Genomic DNA, 16,488 nt, shown 5'->3' with positions numbered 1-16,488 from the left:
TTTATAGACCATTTGTATAGTGTTACTCTTTGTGTATTTAATTTTATTGAATATTACACTCTATTTTTTATTAAATGTGTAGCATAAATCTGTATAAAATGTGAATTTTAACTATTTGGTTTTTAAAGTCACCTCATGGACAGTATTTCATATTTTATTTGAAGTCATAGGTTACTGTCAAACTTGAGTCTTATTTGATTGGAAATTTTAAAAAGCAACCCTCAAAGAGAACCCATCCAATTTACATCCTTTTAAGTGACACCCTCGTAAGTGCATTGAGAGGAGCTGGAATTCAGAGTGCGGGCAGCACTATCACTTTTTTCCATCAACTTCAGGTCCTAATAATATATACAAAAAACTAAATAAGAGGCACAACTTCTCTGTCAGTTTAAATACTGAGTTCTCCCTGAACCACCAATGTTGAGGAAACCATGTTGTTAAATAGATGAGTGTATTGCTATTATTGGTACCTAACAAAGTTTTAATCAAGCAGTTGTGCAATGTGAAGCCCCCAAACACTCAGCACCAGGCAAACAAGTGGGTGTGAACATGCACTGTTCCTGTCCCTTAGCAGGGAATGTAACAGCATGAGGACACTTTTTGTATTTCTATCTTTTGGATCTTTTAACATATTTCAACTTTATTTTAGTTGCATCTTCAGTGAGTGTTTAGGAACAGCTGCAGTATTACAGTATTCAGTCTTAGCATGTACTGAAAGTGAGCTGCTACCTGGAGCAGTTCAAACAACTTCTACATGCATTTACATATACATCTAAAAATCCAATGTACAGTTATTTTTTTAAATACACTTTTGGCTTTAAAAAATGGAAGAAACAGCCAGTTTGTTGCCAATCTCTCATAACATTTGGGGACACAGCCCAGTACAGGTCAAGTATTGTATTAGGCAGTCCCTGCCTGCACTTAGAAAAAACAAGACTTGGAAAGAAAGCATTTTAAAAACAATCCCCATGTCCTTCTCAGCCATGGTGTATCATTTCATTTGTAATATGAAAATCTTGATGTGCCTTCTCTCATGTAATTGCAGATGTTTTATGTACTACAGCATAGATACTATGTTTACATATAGTTTTGTAAAGCGTATATACTATGGTCAAAAATATGAAAAATATAGTGGATCAAACTTCAAGTATTGCTCTGTCAATAATTATGCATTCAGAACGCATCAAAATAAAGTTATCTGACAGAAGTTCATGACCTACTGTAATAAAGTGAAAAAAGGATTAAAAAAGAACAACCCCTCTCAGGATTTGCCTTATGCAGTGTGCTTTTCCAGTGTGGGGAAAGCTGGCATTTCTCAGAGCTCCTTCAGAAACCAAGATTCTGTCACATGATGAATCCTTCACCAATACCAAGTAAGTAATAATTGTGCAGATCAGTGGCTTTTTATATCAGGCTCAGATTTTACTGTGATTTGAACACTGAAACTTTGTTCCAAGAGATGTTATTCTACTTACTGAAGTCTTCACTGAAGTCTTTTGGTCAACATTAAATTGCTGATCTGATCAAATCTGAGACTGAAATACCAATGCAAGAATTCTGAATTATTACAGGAAGTGTTCATCCTTTTGCCAGCTGATCAACCAGTGTATTTCTTAAATTCACTAATATATGATTCAAACATAGCAACTCACATTTTTTTAAAAGCACAAAAAGGCTTTCTTCATGGCTTTGCTTTGAATTTTTGAGCACATCAAAACTAAGGAGGAGTTTGCATTAATGTGCAACATGAGTATGAGGAGGAGACCCAAGGGGAGAGAAATGGATCACATTCCTTTTGTACAGCTGGTGCCAGTTTCTGCTGGCCTGAGGGAGCAGCATCTTCCCAGGATTTGCTGAGCAGATCAAGGCAGTGGCTCCCCTTCTCTTGCTCCACTCCTGCTCCACCAGAAGAGGAAGATTAATTAAAATCCACATCGACACTCATTTTTGTAATCTCTGTGCCACCTTTCCCCCCACTCCCAAATAAAAACTTAGCAGTTGTTTAGGATTTTTTCTGTCCTGGAAAAATGTGGATTTTTCCTATTTTGTATATTTTGATCTGTGTCAATTCAGCTGTGATAGATGAAGATACTTTATTCATTTACTCCCACTATTTATTCCTTCTCTGCAGTTGTAAACTTCCACAGATGCTTTGTTTCAAATTTCTCACCCCAAATAATCCAGTTATCAGTAGTTTTATATAATGCAAAATGTGCTTCTCCCCTGAAGATCCCTCCTTTAAGTGGTGGCTTTAGATGATAAGCTACTGCAATAGAAGTGCTTAAAAAACATTGACACAATGCAAGAAAGTTGATAATTTAGCAAAACTATTTTATTAAAGCTTATTTTCATGATAAAATAATAGCCAACAAAATCATATTAGGCAGGTCTTCTGCAAATGTGTGTAGCTGCCACCTATTTAGATATCATTAAGTCAAGATATTCTTGTTTTCTGTGGTATTCTTTATTTTCAGCTATTTACAGTCAAGCACGAAGCAAAGATTACATCAGGAATGTAGTATTACAATTTCCCCCTGGAGATTCACTGCTTATTGTAAATAATGCCAGATAGGAATTCATGTTTTCCTTCTTACCACTAAAATACAACTATTTTGCCCTTTTTCCATTCAGTATATTTAAAAATATTGCACTACATTTAATTTACCTCTTACAATCATCATCATTAGCAACACTTATTTGAGGAAAACGATACCCAGCTTTTCTTACCCACTGTGTTACAGGAGTCAATTTGAAACCATGAATGTGTATTTTGAAATCAGTATTTGCATTGTTTTCACAGCTCCTTCATGTGCACCAGGGCTTAAATGAAGCACTTGGATATTTTTGAAAACCTCTGTAGTAGTCTGTAAGAGCAAACACTGATGGCATTGAATGCAGATCACCACCAATGGTAAGCTGCTGAGAAAATGGAGTGGGGAAGTCTTAATATGCATCTCAAGCAAGTACAGGTTAAATAACTTTCAGACAAGAAGGGAAGCTCATTTTGTGCGATTATTTGCTGAAGCTTAATTTCAGAAGTGTGTCACATGCTGTTTTAGCATGGATAGTTTTCCATACATCAACTAAGTAGTATCAACTGCCCAGAACTCACTAAAAAGTGCAAGTAGTTGCATGACTGGCAGTAACCATTTTGCTTAGAAGCACAAGCACACTGTCCCATGATGAAAACCACTGCTTCTTCATTTTGCCCATCACAAACCAAACCAAGAAGCAAATTTAAAGGAGAGGTACATTACAGATGACCTCAAAAACTAAAGGAGTTATTTTTACCATCTCAAATGTAACTCCCACAAAGGCTTTTTTTTTCTACTACCGGCAATACCAGTGATAATGATACAAGTACCTAGCACAGTACCTAAAATAAAGATGATATTTTATACAAAATTTCTATACACAGAAGATGAAACAATGTCTACAGGAAATAAATAAGAATGATGGCCTTAGCCAGGTGATGCTAAGATCCACAGTTTACACATAGCACAAGACCAGACAGTTCTTTTCAAAAGCAGCTGGCTGAATTTCTTCCTCATCTCTACTGGACTCACAAATTGACTCAAATAAAACATGTTATATACACTATAAGACATTTTGCTGACAAAGGTGATCCTTCTGCTCAGACTCTTATCTTCTGTCTGAGAAGCTGAATGCAACTTACCATGCTATGATTACTCAAAAGTGTTGAGAGAACATCGGTTACTTTGTATTTTGCACCTTAAGCTTTCCAAAATGATAGTCTGCAGCAAAATATTAATTTCTTTATATTACTTACACCATGATTACATGCTTTTACACAGAAGGCAATGAAACCTCCAACTCTTGTGAAGAACAACTTTCCTTTATCAGGCTATCAGATAATACAACATCACAAACATATGATTTCATTCTGGAAGGCAACGAGCCTCTTACCTTGAAAATATTCCCAATTAAATTATTATGAGATATCAGTTTATACTTTGACATCTAACAATAGTCTCAAGTTCTAAGGAGGATTTTTTTAGCATAGCATTACTATATTTCGTGTTAAATACAAACTACAAAAAGTTCTTGTATTTAACAAAAACATGGAAAACAAATGATATGCAATGGTAACTTCAGTAAGTATTAATAACAGACAAAATGAAAGACTTTTTGTTTGCTTTCATGATATGTTTGGCAAAAAATATACAATTACCTAGAAGACATACAATAAAACTGTGATTAACACTTAAAAGCCTGGCCCCTTGGTGACTTCTGAGTCAGTCATCAGCTTAGGCATGCAACAAGCTTATAATGTTTTCATCATACAATGGATACTAAACATCTTGAAAACCCTGCCTGTTTCCCATTGAAAACACTAGCTAAAAAAACAAACCAAAAAAAAATACAGAGAGGGGAAGTGGGGTCAAGTAATGCATTAAGGAAACCACACACATTGATGTGAAATGGTAAGGTTACATAATTAGAAAAAATAAAAATAAGTTATTAAAAATAAATTTCCAATATAAACCCCAAAGTGTAGTTTTAACCAGCTACTTTAACAAAATGATGGTGCTGTAGCTGGAGAAGAACCACTATTAGCAATTAACTGTGGAGAAGCAGGACACGCACATTATACCAGTGTTTTAATTTAATTTGTGTGTGTTTGGATTTAAGTGCAAAGTATTCTTTCAGTCCATTCCTTCAAAGACTAAATATGTAAATATCAGTCTACTGATTGAGGTGGATCAACAGGTTCTTCTTCTGATATGATGTTCAATGTCGGAGCCTCTGTCAGACTGCCATCTTCGCTATCCACTTCTTCTGCTATACTGGATTCCTCAAAATCTTTAGTCAGTTTTTTGGATTGCTTCTCTAAGAGCATGTTCTCCAGGGACTCTAGATCCTCAATGCCTGCCCTGTAGTGGATCATCAGTAGCGTGAGGGCCTGCAGTCTCTCACCCGACTTGGCCAGCGCAGCAGAAATCAGGGCTTTTTTCCTCACGTCGCTCATCTCTTTTTCCTCTTTAACCAGCGAATTATTGTTTTCCAGCTCTTGGTCTATTTCATTCTGCAGCTTATCCAACATAAACTCCAACTTCTGAAAGCGCTCCTCTGTGGGCAGACTCCTGTAGAGGTCCCGGCCGATCTCCTTGACGGCGATGAAGACGCTGTCGTCGAGGCCGCCCTCCTTGCGCACCAGCTTGATGCCGGCGCCCGTGACGCGCTTGGAGGGGCTGCTGGGCCCGCTCAGCTCGGTGTCGCTGCTCTCGTTGTCCGACGTGTTCGGGGTGTGCTTGGGGGAAGGCTCGGCCGCGTCGGGGCCCTGCTCGGTCAGCCGGGCTTTGGGCACCTGCCGGAGGTTCAGCAGCCGCGTGCTCGTGTTGATGATGTGCCTGGTCAGCCCCGTGGTTCTGGTAGCGGACTTGGCCTCCGAATCCAGCCGAGAGGAGGCGGCTGCAGGAGCCTCCTGGCCCTCGGCTCTGCCGCTGCCCCCAGTTCGATCGAGCCGCCTTTCGGCTCCTACACAAAAGGGCGTCTCGGTTAAACATTTCTCTTGACATTTTTTATGGCAAACGTAAGCGCAGAACATGCACTGCGAAGCTGCTTTAGTCCACACTTTCTTTTTGCAGTAATCGCACCAAGTTGGATTCTGAAACTGAGTATCTTGAAAGCTATGCCTATTCTCTGTGACAACTTGTCCAGAGAAATGATCCTCTTTCTGAAGGGCATGAGCTTCTTCTTCTAAGTGAAATTCTTTCTCTTTCTCCAGAAATGCGCTTGAATCATCAATTTCGCCTTCTTTTAAATATTTGAATTGTAAAGTTATGTCACCGTAACAAAACTTTTCATTGAAACCTTTATGGGTTGTCAAACTCCTCAACGCTGTTCTGGTGACTGCTGCCTTAGGTGTAGGAGCAAGCAGCTGAAATTTTCTAACAAATTCCATCGAGGATGTAGCTAGACAATCTAAAGCAATTTCTTCAAGTTTTATGCTTGCATATCCTAAGCAGATAAAACCACCTGCTTTGAAAGGGTCTCTGCACCACAGTGCAACATTAAGGTACTTGTGGTATTTTTCTACTTCAAATAGACAGGAGGATGTTCTCGCCATCGGCCATCGGCCCTGACGGGCTTTATAAGGAATTTCTGGTGACTCCCACGTTTGATGATCATCACTATCTTTGCTGCCACGTGCATTTTCTGTAAGTCCATCTTTTAATGTATCTTGCTTTGGTGGTGTTACTACTTTTGATACTGCTGGATCTTCTATCTGATCACTAATTTTAATTAACTTCTCTGTAGATTTTTCTCCATTATTTGCAGGGGGAGGTGGCCTCTCTGGTTTATCAGGACATACATTTCCAGTTTCTAACACACTTTGGTTATCATTAGTAGACAAAGGAGGCTTAATTTGGGGCCTAGGTGGCACAGGAGGCTTACTACTAGATCCTTGTGACTGTTTACCTGACGGCTGTGGTGCATCTGAAACCTCAAGAGTTTTAGGTGCTGCCACTTTAGCCCCATCTTTTTGTTGCGTTTTGGATGCTGCCTGGTAATTTCCTAAATGCAGTTTTCGATTCAGGATGGGTGATATAGTTCCAAGAGGTTTAGCAGCAGCAAGAATTACTACTGACCGTTTGGGACTCTGAGATGTTGGCAGATCTTCTTTTTGCTCAGGTGCATCACAAGCTAAGTCTTCAAACTCTGAATCAAAATCTCTGCTATCAGTATCAGCTGTTAAACTATTCTGGTCATCTTCTGCCTGTGACAAGAAAGCTGTGTCCTCCAATTGTCCAAATCCATCCTGCAGTGCTGAGCCATGCTGATTATACCCAACAGGCCTTTCATAAAAGACTAAAACTCTCTCCCCAGCTTGTCTAATCAGCTTCAACACTTGGACAGTTGATGTGATTTTAACACCTATTAAAAAAAAAGACAAACATTATTAAGTTCTAATTATGATAATAATCTAAGTGACCAAAAATAGTCAACACACACATTGTTGCTCAGTAACAAAGGAAGTCAATTATGAAAGAAGAGCTTAATTGAAATGTAACAGATGGATTCTCTCGATTTTATTCCTATGAATGTGGAGCTTGAAAAAATAATTACATAAACACTCCAGTTTGCTGCTCGCAATAATACTGTAATCTTACACAGTAATGTTGATTTGATATGGCAACAGTTTTAACCTTGCTCTTACTGTAAGTTTGGACTTTTCAGCAGTAGACATTCAACAAAGAACTCAAAAAAGATGGGTATCTTTAAACACAATTATAATTATAACAGAAGCAGGCTAAAATGAAAATACATGCAATATGTTAATGAAATAGGGGCATATGCTACATTAGCAGTGTGGCTGGAGTGAGCTGAACCATCTTTCTGAGCAGAACTTTCAGAGCCATTTGATATATCTCCAAACTACATGCAAGTTAAAATATCTTAATGAGCATGCAAATACAGTCATGCAGAGGATCACATAAAAATGACTCTTCCTTTGTTCTAAAGCAATCATCAGCAATCTATTCAAAGGAACTGAAAATCCTTTTAAATTACTGGAGTATTACAATGGGGATTTATTTAGGCAGTACCTAAGTAAAAGAACTCATTGTAGATTTTAAGCTGTGGTCTTTAAAACCTCTGTAAAAGGTTAAACTTCCTGCTAGCCCAATCACATTAATGTTTTGGCTTGGTTTTTTATTGTTTTGTTTTGTTGTTTGCTTGTTCTGTTTTTAATGTTATTGCCAAATGTTTATTCAAGCTTCTTTTGCCTTTCACCTAAGAAGGAGTAAATAAATGTGCAAGGAAATAAATCAAGCAAACAAAGACCTTAAGTGACCATAAATACATTAATGTTAGCTTTTGAGTGCCAAGCACAACTGTAGCTGTTAAGAACGGGAGATTGGCTGAACTGCATACAGGACAAGAGGACCCTCATTGTGAAAGCTGACATATCACTCACTGCCAATTGCCAGCAGTCTGTCTCCTCTCTGTAGATCAGCAGCTGCAGCAGGTGAGTTTGGAGTCACAGTTTCGATGACAACGTGCCCTGCATCCTCCTCCTTGGACTGCACAAGGCGCAGCGTGAGCCCAACGCTCTGCAGATTCCCCTTCACAAGTTCTGCCTGCAGAGAAAGAAGGGAAAAGTATCTCAGTAAAGCTAACTGCAAGGATTCAAGGCTACTAACAATAATTTAAATAAAAATTAAATTATACAATTTTATTATTAAAAACAAATTATTATTTAAAAATGCATCAGGACATCCATTGACTTCACCTAACTGATTAACTGTCTGCCAACTAATTTTACCCCTTTGGAGATATTCACAGAAAGTCCCAGTCCTAAATAAAATACTACTGTTAAACACAACCTCATTATCCATTTTATTAGGAGCACTGCACCATCAACCCTAGGTATCACTTTGTATGTAGCCCATTTGTGCTATAAAACCTAACACTATGAGCAGCTTTCCAGTAGTCTGTGCAAAAGGGTGTTTGCAGTGTCAAAACTCTTATGTACTTACAGATTGCTTAAGTATATTTAGAACAAATCTCAATTAACAGTAGCCTAAAAAGTTTCTTCAAACAGGCAAACCCTTTTCTCATACTTATCTTGCGAAATAAATAGAATTTAAATTTTAACTTAAATAACTTCAAATACCTTTTTAAAAACAAACAAATGAAAAAAAAAGGACATCTGAGGTGCAATCCCTGTAGCTGACTTTTGCATGACAGACCTAGGTAGGGATCAATTATTTACAGACCTCAGTGGCTGAGATCTTTGGCAACTTTTTTCCTAATAAAAGCAGCCCTTAATGAATTTAACAATATCATTTTTTCCTCTAAAGCACATTCCTTTTAGACTATTCCAAATGACTGTCTACCATCATTCCATCAACAGATATTCTATTTGAAAGGAGAACTCATATGTTTCAGCTTCAAGGATAGAAATTTAATTTGTTTTTTTGATTCTCAAGAAGAGAGAGGCCGACAGTGCAGAAACCTCCACCGGAAATTTTATATTTGGTTTCAATTTACTGAGTTCAGGTAGACAGTCTTCTCCTCCAGCCTTCTGCATTTACTTTGTTGCTGTTCAATTGTGGATGTTTGAACTGTCTGGAGCTGAGGCTCCTCTTTGGAGGATGTGCTCCTTTAGTCAGTCCATGGCTCTCTCCTTGGCTGCATGGCTGTCACTCCTCTGCCATAATCTTAATAGCACTGCATCTTGGTTCTTTTTTAATTGTAGTTCAGTTCCTTGCAGAAATAAAAATGGTGTGCTGCTCAGCAGTTTATTGAGTTTGAAGAAGCAGACTTGTATTAACTTTCAAAGCTTTGTCACTATTTTCTGCATTTCCCACAGGCACCTACTCTTTTTTCTCCAACTTCTATTGTAAATCCCCAGTAATGTATGTAAGAATAACAAGACCAATATAAGCTTAATTGCAGTTCAAAGACTTAAAGGTTATTCCAGAATGAAACAAGTAAATAGTTGCCTACAAAAACAGCCCTGATGGAGCTTTCTGGTTGATTTTTGTTCATTTGTTTGTTTAAATGCCATCCTCATTTACACAAAAACTACTGCTACATAATTAAATTTAAAAAAAAATTAAACAATAAAATACTAAGCATTAAGAAACAAAGAAGTATTAGAAATGTCTGTGGAAGAAGACAAACTATTTTTTTTTTAAAAAGAATTGCTCTTCTGCTTTAGCCCTTTATTTATATGCAATATAGCTTTAAGCTAGCACTTCACAAATGTTGCAATCTGCTGTATGGAAACAACATGAACAATTACTGCAATTTCAAACAACACTAATTGAATATTTTAACTGTCAAAAACACAAATGACACGAATTTGCTTTGGCAGCACGCAAAGCTGCAACAAAAACAACATCCAAAGATCACAATACTATAACTGCACATTCTTATCAAACAATGAGGAAACCATTATTTCTGAGCTTTGCTCGGAGTCCAAGTACTCAAATCTCAGTTTTCCTATGCTGGTTCCTTTGTAAGTCTCACTCTAAGTGATTAAGCTCAAAAAAATACTTCCAAATCATTGCGTTTGAATAGAAGAGGAACTATCATAATGAAGATCAGGAAGTAAACTCGCATTTAAGGAATGCTGACAAACATGAAAATTACAAAGGGCTGAAAAACAAATTATAACCACTTTTCCCCCTAATTTCTGTTAGTGCACTGAAGTAGAAAGCTGTTTAGTGAGAGAATTCCAGGAAAGAAATGGATGCTTAGAACAGTGAAAGGAAAAAAAAAAAAACCCAACAAAAACCTCAAGATGGTTTTCCTTTGAACACTCTGTTATTCTGGCCATTTAATTATACTCCTTTAGGAAGTCATTTACTTTGACTGTATATAGTTTCTTCTGAAGTCTTACATTAGCTCTGTAGCTCACAGCCCAGACTGGAGCTCTTTAGCAAGACAAGATGTTTGAGAGCCAAGGCCCATCCAGGCTGGACACCCTGTTAGCTGTGCATGGCAGCAGAAGAAACATTGCTGTGAGTTTGTTCTCAACGTGAGACAACTCTTGTCCACTCAGTCTCTGAGCAGAGGAGTAAAACACCCACCTACTGAAGGAAGGGAGGTGGCCACCACAAACCCGTCACAGGAGTTACCTCAGGCCAACCTACTCCTTCCTTTTACAGTTGGTATTTTCTCATCTCTTCAAAAAATGGCCCAGTGTTAAGATTTCTCCAGAAAGTCTTGTCTCAAAGAGAATGTCAGGAGAAAGAGCTGGTGTTGCAACATCTGACTGTTTAAAGAAAGGCAGCAATGACCTCTAAACTGTTGGTACTTGCAATCATGGCAAAGTGCAGGATAAGCAGATATGGAGACAGGGCATAATTAAGCAGTAAAAATTAATAAAAAAGTTACCAAAAGCTCTTTTTTAAAGTGCTTGTCAGTACAGACTCTGATGCTCTTGAGTTGCCTTTGAATCCAAGAACTCCTTTGAGCAGAACTACACAGTGGATGATTTAACAGTGAAAATATTCTGGAGTGCAAAGACGAGAAACTCCTGAGGTGATCCCCAGCATTTCACCCTTCCCTCCTCCTCCAGGGAGAGACCACATGAAAGAAATGAGGGACAGCTGGGACCCAAGATATGTAGGTATCTCTCAACATTTGGCTCCCATGCAGGGACACAGCCTGCAGATTACAACATGTATGACTCACTGATGGCAAGGAGACTTCCCATATTCCAGCAGTATCTGATGGAAAGCTGTTTTTGGAAGGAGAGCGCCTTTGAACATAACAAGCAAAGTTCATCTCAACTTTTTTATTAACTTTGGCACAGCCACAAGCTTTCTCATGAAGTAAAGTGGTTTTATTTATCAACCCAAAACAGATGAATTGTTTTCTTGATTATTCTTTCTGGCACCTGCAAGAAACACCACGCTATATCTCAGGCTAAGATGAATGCAGGTGAAGACCATTTGGAGCTCTCAAACATCCCTCACCCCAACAAGTTCACTCACAAACCCAAACATCTTTGTATACCCAGAACAGCTACTTTCTGTCTCCCCCTCAAATTAAGACTTGATAATAAATGTGAACAGCCAAAGACTTATTGGAACACTAAACACAAGGAGGATGAAAATCAGCTAAATGACAGAGAGGTTGGAAGAAAATTGCTAATAATGAAAGGACATTTATTATCAAGAAACCTTGCTGCAAGGGAGAAAAACTAACAGCTGCACCCAGGAGAAAGGGAAATTTTAACCAATTAGCTATATCATATTAAAGCAAGTTCATTTTAATTTGCTCTAATTAATAGCTTCATTTTACTAGTTCCTGCAAACCTTAGTAGTTATTTAAATAAGGAGCAAGACAAAGCAGACATTAGTACTTCATTGTCAGTGACAGGCATACATTCAATATATTTTATATTGAAATAGTTAGAGCTAAATTGTATCACAGAGCTTAGAAAATGTAACTTAATAAAAAAAAAAAAAAGGCAAGCAATCCCCAGACTATTTATTAAATACTTGTTGAGATTAAGATGCAACAAAACAGGAATGACTGTCCTAGAGAGAAAAAAAAAAAGGTAGTAATTTCCTTAGTGTTTTATTATTAAAAATATCCCCAAATCCAACAACAAAACAAGAGAACACAAGATGCCAATTAACTTGAGAATTAATAGAACATTTTGATGTAGAGCTGTGAACACTTGGCTTTTACAGCATGAAGTCCACAAGCATCAATTCCACAGCACAATTTCACTGCCACGGTCAGCTCAATACTGGATGTGTGCTCTGGAAACACAATGCAGGAGAAAATCATCTTGTGTCTCACAGCCTTTCCTTGCCTCAGCCCTGCTTGTTCTAAAAGCCCAGCAGTTGAATGTCAGTAAAAAGAAATTTTTCAAAACCTTTTCAAACATACCAGTACTGAACTCCACAGAGATTAATCAGAAGTTTACAGCTTGCTAGTATCGTTTAAATGGCCAAATATTTACATGAATGTCAAAACATGATGTAGTTTTAATCTTCAAATGCTTCATAAAATTATCAGTCTGAAATAATTTACAAATGCAATGGGATGATAAATAAACATCCCTTTTAAAGGCAACAGGCAGATGTGATGCCCTCTCATTTACTATTTACTCTAGAACTATGTATGAAGTTAGATTATTATTTGATTCAGAGGTAAGAATGCCAACAGTAATACTGTAGTCTCATAAGTAGAATCTAAGTTAACATTAGATACAGCACTTCCATTCAGAATTTCTCAGACAAGACATAATAATGTCCATTAGTAAATATAGAGATTACAACATCTAGGAAAGTGTGCATGACAATTTCTTACCAGCAGTGCAATCTCATTCAGCTACACTTTAAAAATTATTAGGTGCATACAAAAATAGAAAATGACAAAATTAAGCCCTGGCAGGATAACTGGAGCAGCAGAGCTTTGCTTTTAAACTTAACTGCTTATTTTCAGGAACTAAAAAGGAAATAGTTGTTTTTGAAAGTTCAATTTTACACTGTAAAATAATTTCTAATAGTCCAAATTTGCTTAACTATTTGTAAGCATTAACATCATAAATCTTTACTAGAATTTAGTAAGCATGTCACATTCTTTTGAATAATTGCTAAAAAAGCTTGATCACCCAATCACAAATAAGAAATCTTTTTTTACTGACTTTACATCAACTAGAAGAATACTGTTTTTCCAAATTGTTCGTATTCCCCATTAGGTGTGTGTAACACTCCATGTAGCAGAAACTGAACCCATGTCAGTGCTGTACTGTGGATAAAAAGATTTCTTTTTGGCCAAACCATCGGCGTTGTTAAAGGTGATATCTTAGGTATTCTTGCAAGGTATAGTCCAATGCCTTCTGAGGAAAAAAGTGAGAATGTCTGTAAAGTATTACATTCTCCCAGACAACCCTGCATGCCGAGAGGAGAGGAAGGAATATTTCATGTCAAACCCCCCAAAACATTAAAGTAAAAACTGGGAAGCAGTTTCTTCTCTTCAGAAGATTCAGTTCTTTGTATTATTGAAAAAACGTTTTTGGCAAACATCCTTAAAACATTGACTTTAATATTATTGCTTTTTTCAAGCCTATTACTGAATACAGTTATTATGTATGACCTGCACAGCAAAGAGGCTGAGAGATTATTTACAGGGAGAGGAGGCACTGAAAGGAAACGCATATCACCAAACTCATGATTTGCTCCTTAGAAACCCTGGACGCAAAGGAAATAAAATAATTTTCTCGTAATGTTCTGAGAGGATTTCAATCTATGGTTTAGAAAAGGTGTAGGTATTTTTCTTCTCCTTGTGTCACAGCCCTGAAGCCTAAAAGGAGAGCTTGTGGCAGTGTGGCACAAGTCTTTTCCAGCCCTCCTGTCCACAGGCACGGTAACATCAGACGTGTTCCAATGTAAACCAGGACTAAGGAATCCACGATGACAGAAACACTTTCATTTCCCAGGCACTGAGAAAACTCCCAATTACAGAAAGAGAAATGCTTTCTGAGCATTCAAGAGCTACCCCTGTTCTTGGGATGTTTAAATAGCTCAGTATCAATAAAGTATCCCTTAATTATCAGTTCTGCACTGTATTCACTGTTAGGTATTACACGTGCACAGGTGCAACGATGCACACATGTGGAAGTGCCTCCATCTCCAGATTTAACCTGGGAATTTCCTTTAGTAGCTTCAGAAATGTTGAAACACACTGACAGAAGGTTTAAATAAAATAAAAAGCTGTAGTAATACTTACCGAATAACTACACCATACAGTACAACAGTGAAAGGAAGGAAATAATCCCTGCAATCAAATTAAATCTATATAGAAAATTCACTTAAGTTCTTTTCCTCCCCACTAGAAAGAGGCATTAATTACAAATCACTCATTAGAAGAAGACTGATGGTAATGTAATGTAAAAGATAATACATTGGCTACTTAAAACAGTATACACTACAGCTAGAAGCAATACACCATTCTAAGAAACCAACACATACTAGAAAACGCACTTACAAACTTGGAAATTAATTTAATGATTTGTGAATTTTTTTTTCCAAATAATTAACAAAAGATTGCTCAAATAAAAATATGCATCAATTTTTTTTTCCATAATGGAATCTAATTATTAAATCTAAAATTGCTACTGTTCCACAATTTGTATCAAGACTTCTATAACAGTAACTAACATACTCTTCCTTGCTATGTGAGCCTTCCTCCATGCCAAAGATATACACATCTTTAGTATCAATTTAAATGTATTTTTCTACCATTCTCAGGTTTACATTGATTCAGTTAATTTTAATAAACAATTTGATTTGTCCTCTCCATTTTTTTAATATTTTGACAAAACATATCAGACAAATACATTGAGTGAATATGTATTTCTTCTAGATATACAGAATGGTAGGTGAAAGGGGGGTGAAATAACTAAATTTATTAGTACACTTAAACATATATATGTGTGTGTGAGAATAGAACTTCAAAAAAGAAATCAAAAGGAAACTATCTACTGCTTATAAAAAAATTCCTGTTGAACAGCAATCCTAATTATTGTTTTTGCACAATTCCTTATACAGTCATAGCTGAGCAACTGCTATAAAGATATTCATATGCTCATTTTCCCTGGAAGAAGTAATTTGATAAAACTATTAAAAACTTAACATGCAAAACCAAATAAGTTTGAAAAAGCTACTAAAATGGACTTTTACCACAAGGAGATATCACCAAACAAAAATAAAGTTTCAACCATATTTTTGTAATTTCTCTTTCTGTTCTGTGCCTCTTATTTGATAGCTAAACCATTCCTTACTTGTACCCAACATTCACTCGAGTGTCTGTAGTGGGTTTCTGGACCAAGCTGATCAAATTTTAGACATATTCAAATTTTAGACAGTTTTAATTAATTGGTTTTTTGCTTAACCTGGTGTTCTGCTTTCCTCCACTGCAGCTCTGACCGTATGCTGAAACCCCGTGGGTCAGGAGAGCTTTTCTGTACTCACAGCTGTCCTGAGCAGACTTCCATTTGCTTAATCCCCTAAAAAAGTTAACTTTTCACACTGCTCACCTTTCTCTCCAAAACCTCTGAACAACACACTCTGTCCTGAAAACAATTTTCATCAGTGAAACAAAGGAATCAGCCAACACTCAAAATCTTGAGATTAATTATTCACAATTTGTCTAGTACAAATATCAGAAAATATCTAGTGCAGTATCAGAAAATAAGTTCTTCAGTTTCTTTCCTTTGATTCAACACTGCCCATTTTGTAATTTCTGCATTTTGGACATATATTAGCATTCCACACCCCATCAGGTGGAGCAGCTTTATAGGACTGGTTACACCTTGGTGTCTCCTTGAGTGTTACTGAATGAACAGGCACCAATGTTTTGTGGAATATTAGGAAAACCAAGTTTTTCATGACTATAAGACAGTGAAAAAAGGAAATGGGATGTTCTACCTTTTGCTGTTAATCTTTGCAGGTTTTTGAACTGTGGTCTGTGCATGGGCAGATACAATGATCTCAGATGAACACTGCATTTTTCCTGTTTGGTTTCTTTTACTTTCAGGAAGAAGTGTACTTATGGACAAAGGTCCATATTTTCTTACTAGTCATCCTAAATAGCAAACCAGTGGCACTCATTTAACTTCTAAAAGCCAAAAAATATAAGTTTAAAAATATGACGATAATTTCATTCTGAAACGAGTTACATATTGGGCCAAGATCATATTTAAAATAGCAATTCATTAACACCACAATATGGCAAATGTTATGCACATGTCTAACTTCACCATCATAAACTACTTGTCTGAAAAGAAATGTGACAATTCATCGTAGGAAAATGAAACATCTGCATGTCTGCCTGATGAGCACTGAAAACTTTAGACATCAGTAAAATCCAGAACAGGCTTGTTACTGAACAGAACAAGGAGCTGTACCTTATTTTCCCAAATACTTCTGACACATTGCAGGTACTCTTTGGCTAAGCTACTCCTAAAAAATTGCACGGTGAAGCAGGTTA

General features: G+C 37.0%; 1 protein-coding gene across 1 annotated transcript in view; it reads right to left on the bottom strand.

Moving 5' to 3' along the window:
• Nucleotides 1-2,314: 2,314 nt before the first annotated feature.
• PDZD8 (PDZ domain containing 8) overlaps nucleotides 2,315-16,488 on the bottom strand; it is a 53,318-nt gene continuing 39,144 nt past the window's right edge. Inside the window, exons 4-5 of the mRNA XM_054277215.1 lie at nucleotides 7,943-8,105; nucleotides 2,315-6,900 (exon numbers count right to left, since the gene is read on the bottom strand). Of these exons, the coding sequence (XP_054133190.1) occupies nucleotides 4,703-6,900; nucleotides 7,943-8,105 (2,361 nt within the window). The 3' untranslated portion in view covers nucleotides 2,315-4,702. The remainder of the gene's footprint in view (nucleotides 6,901-7,942; nucleotides 8,106-16,488) is intronic.

Source organism: Melozone crissalis, unplaced genomic scaffold (assembly GCF_028551555.1).
Source record: "Melozone crissalis strain CALT ecotype California unplaced genomic scaffold, PUWL_Pcris_2 ptg000019l_1, whole genome shotgun sequence".
Lineage (NCBI taxonomy): Eukaryota > Metazoa > Chordata > Aves > Passeriformes > Passerellidae > Melozone > Melozone crissalis.
The sequence above is the reverse complement of the archived record's forward strand: the minus strand, read 5'-3'. Positions and strand labels throughout refer to the sequence as shown.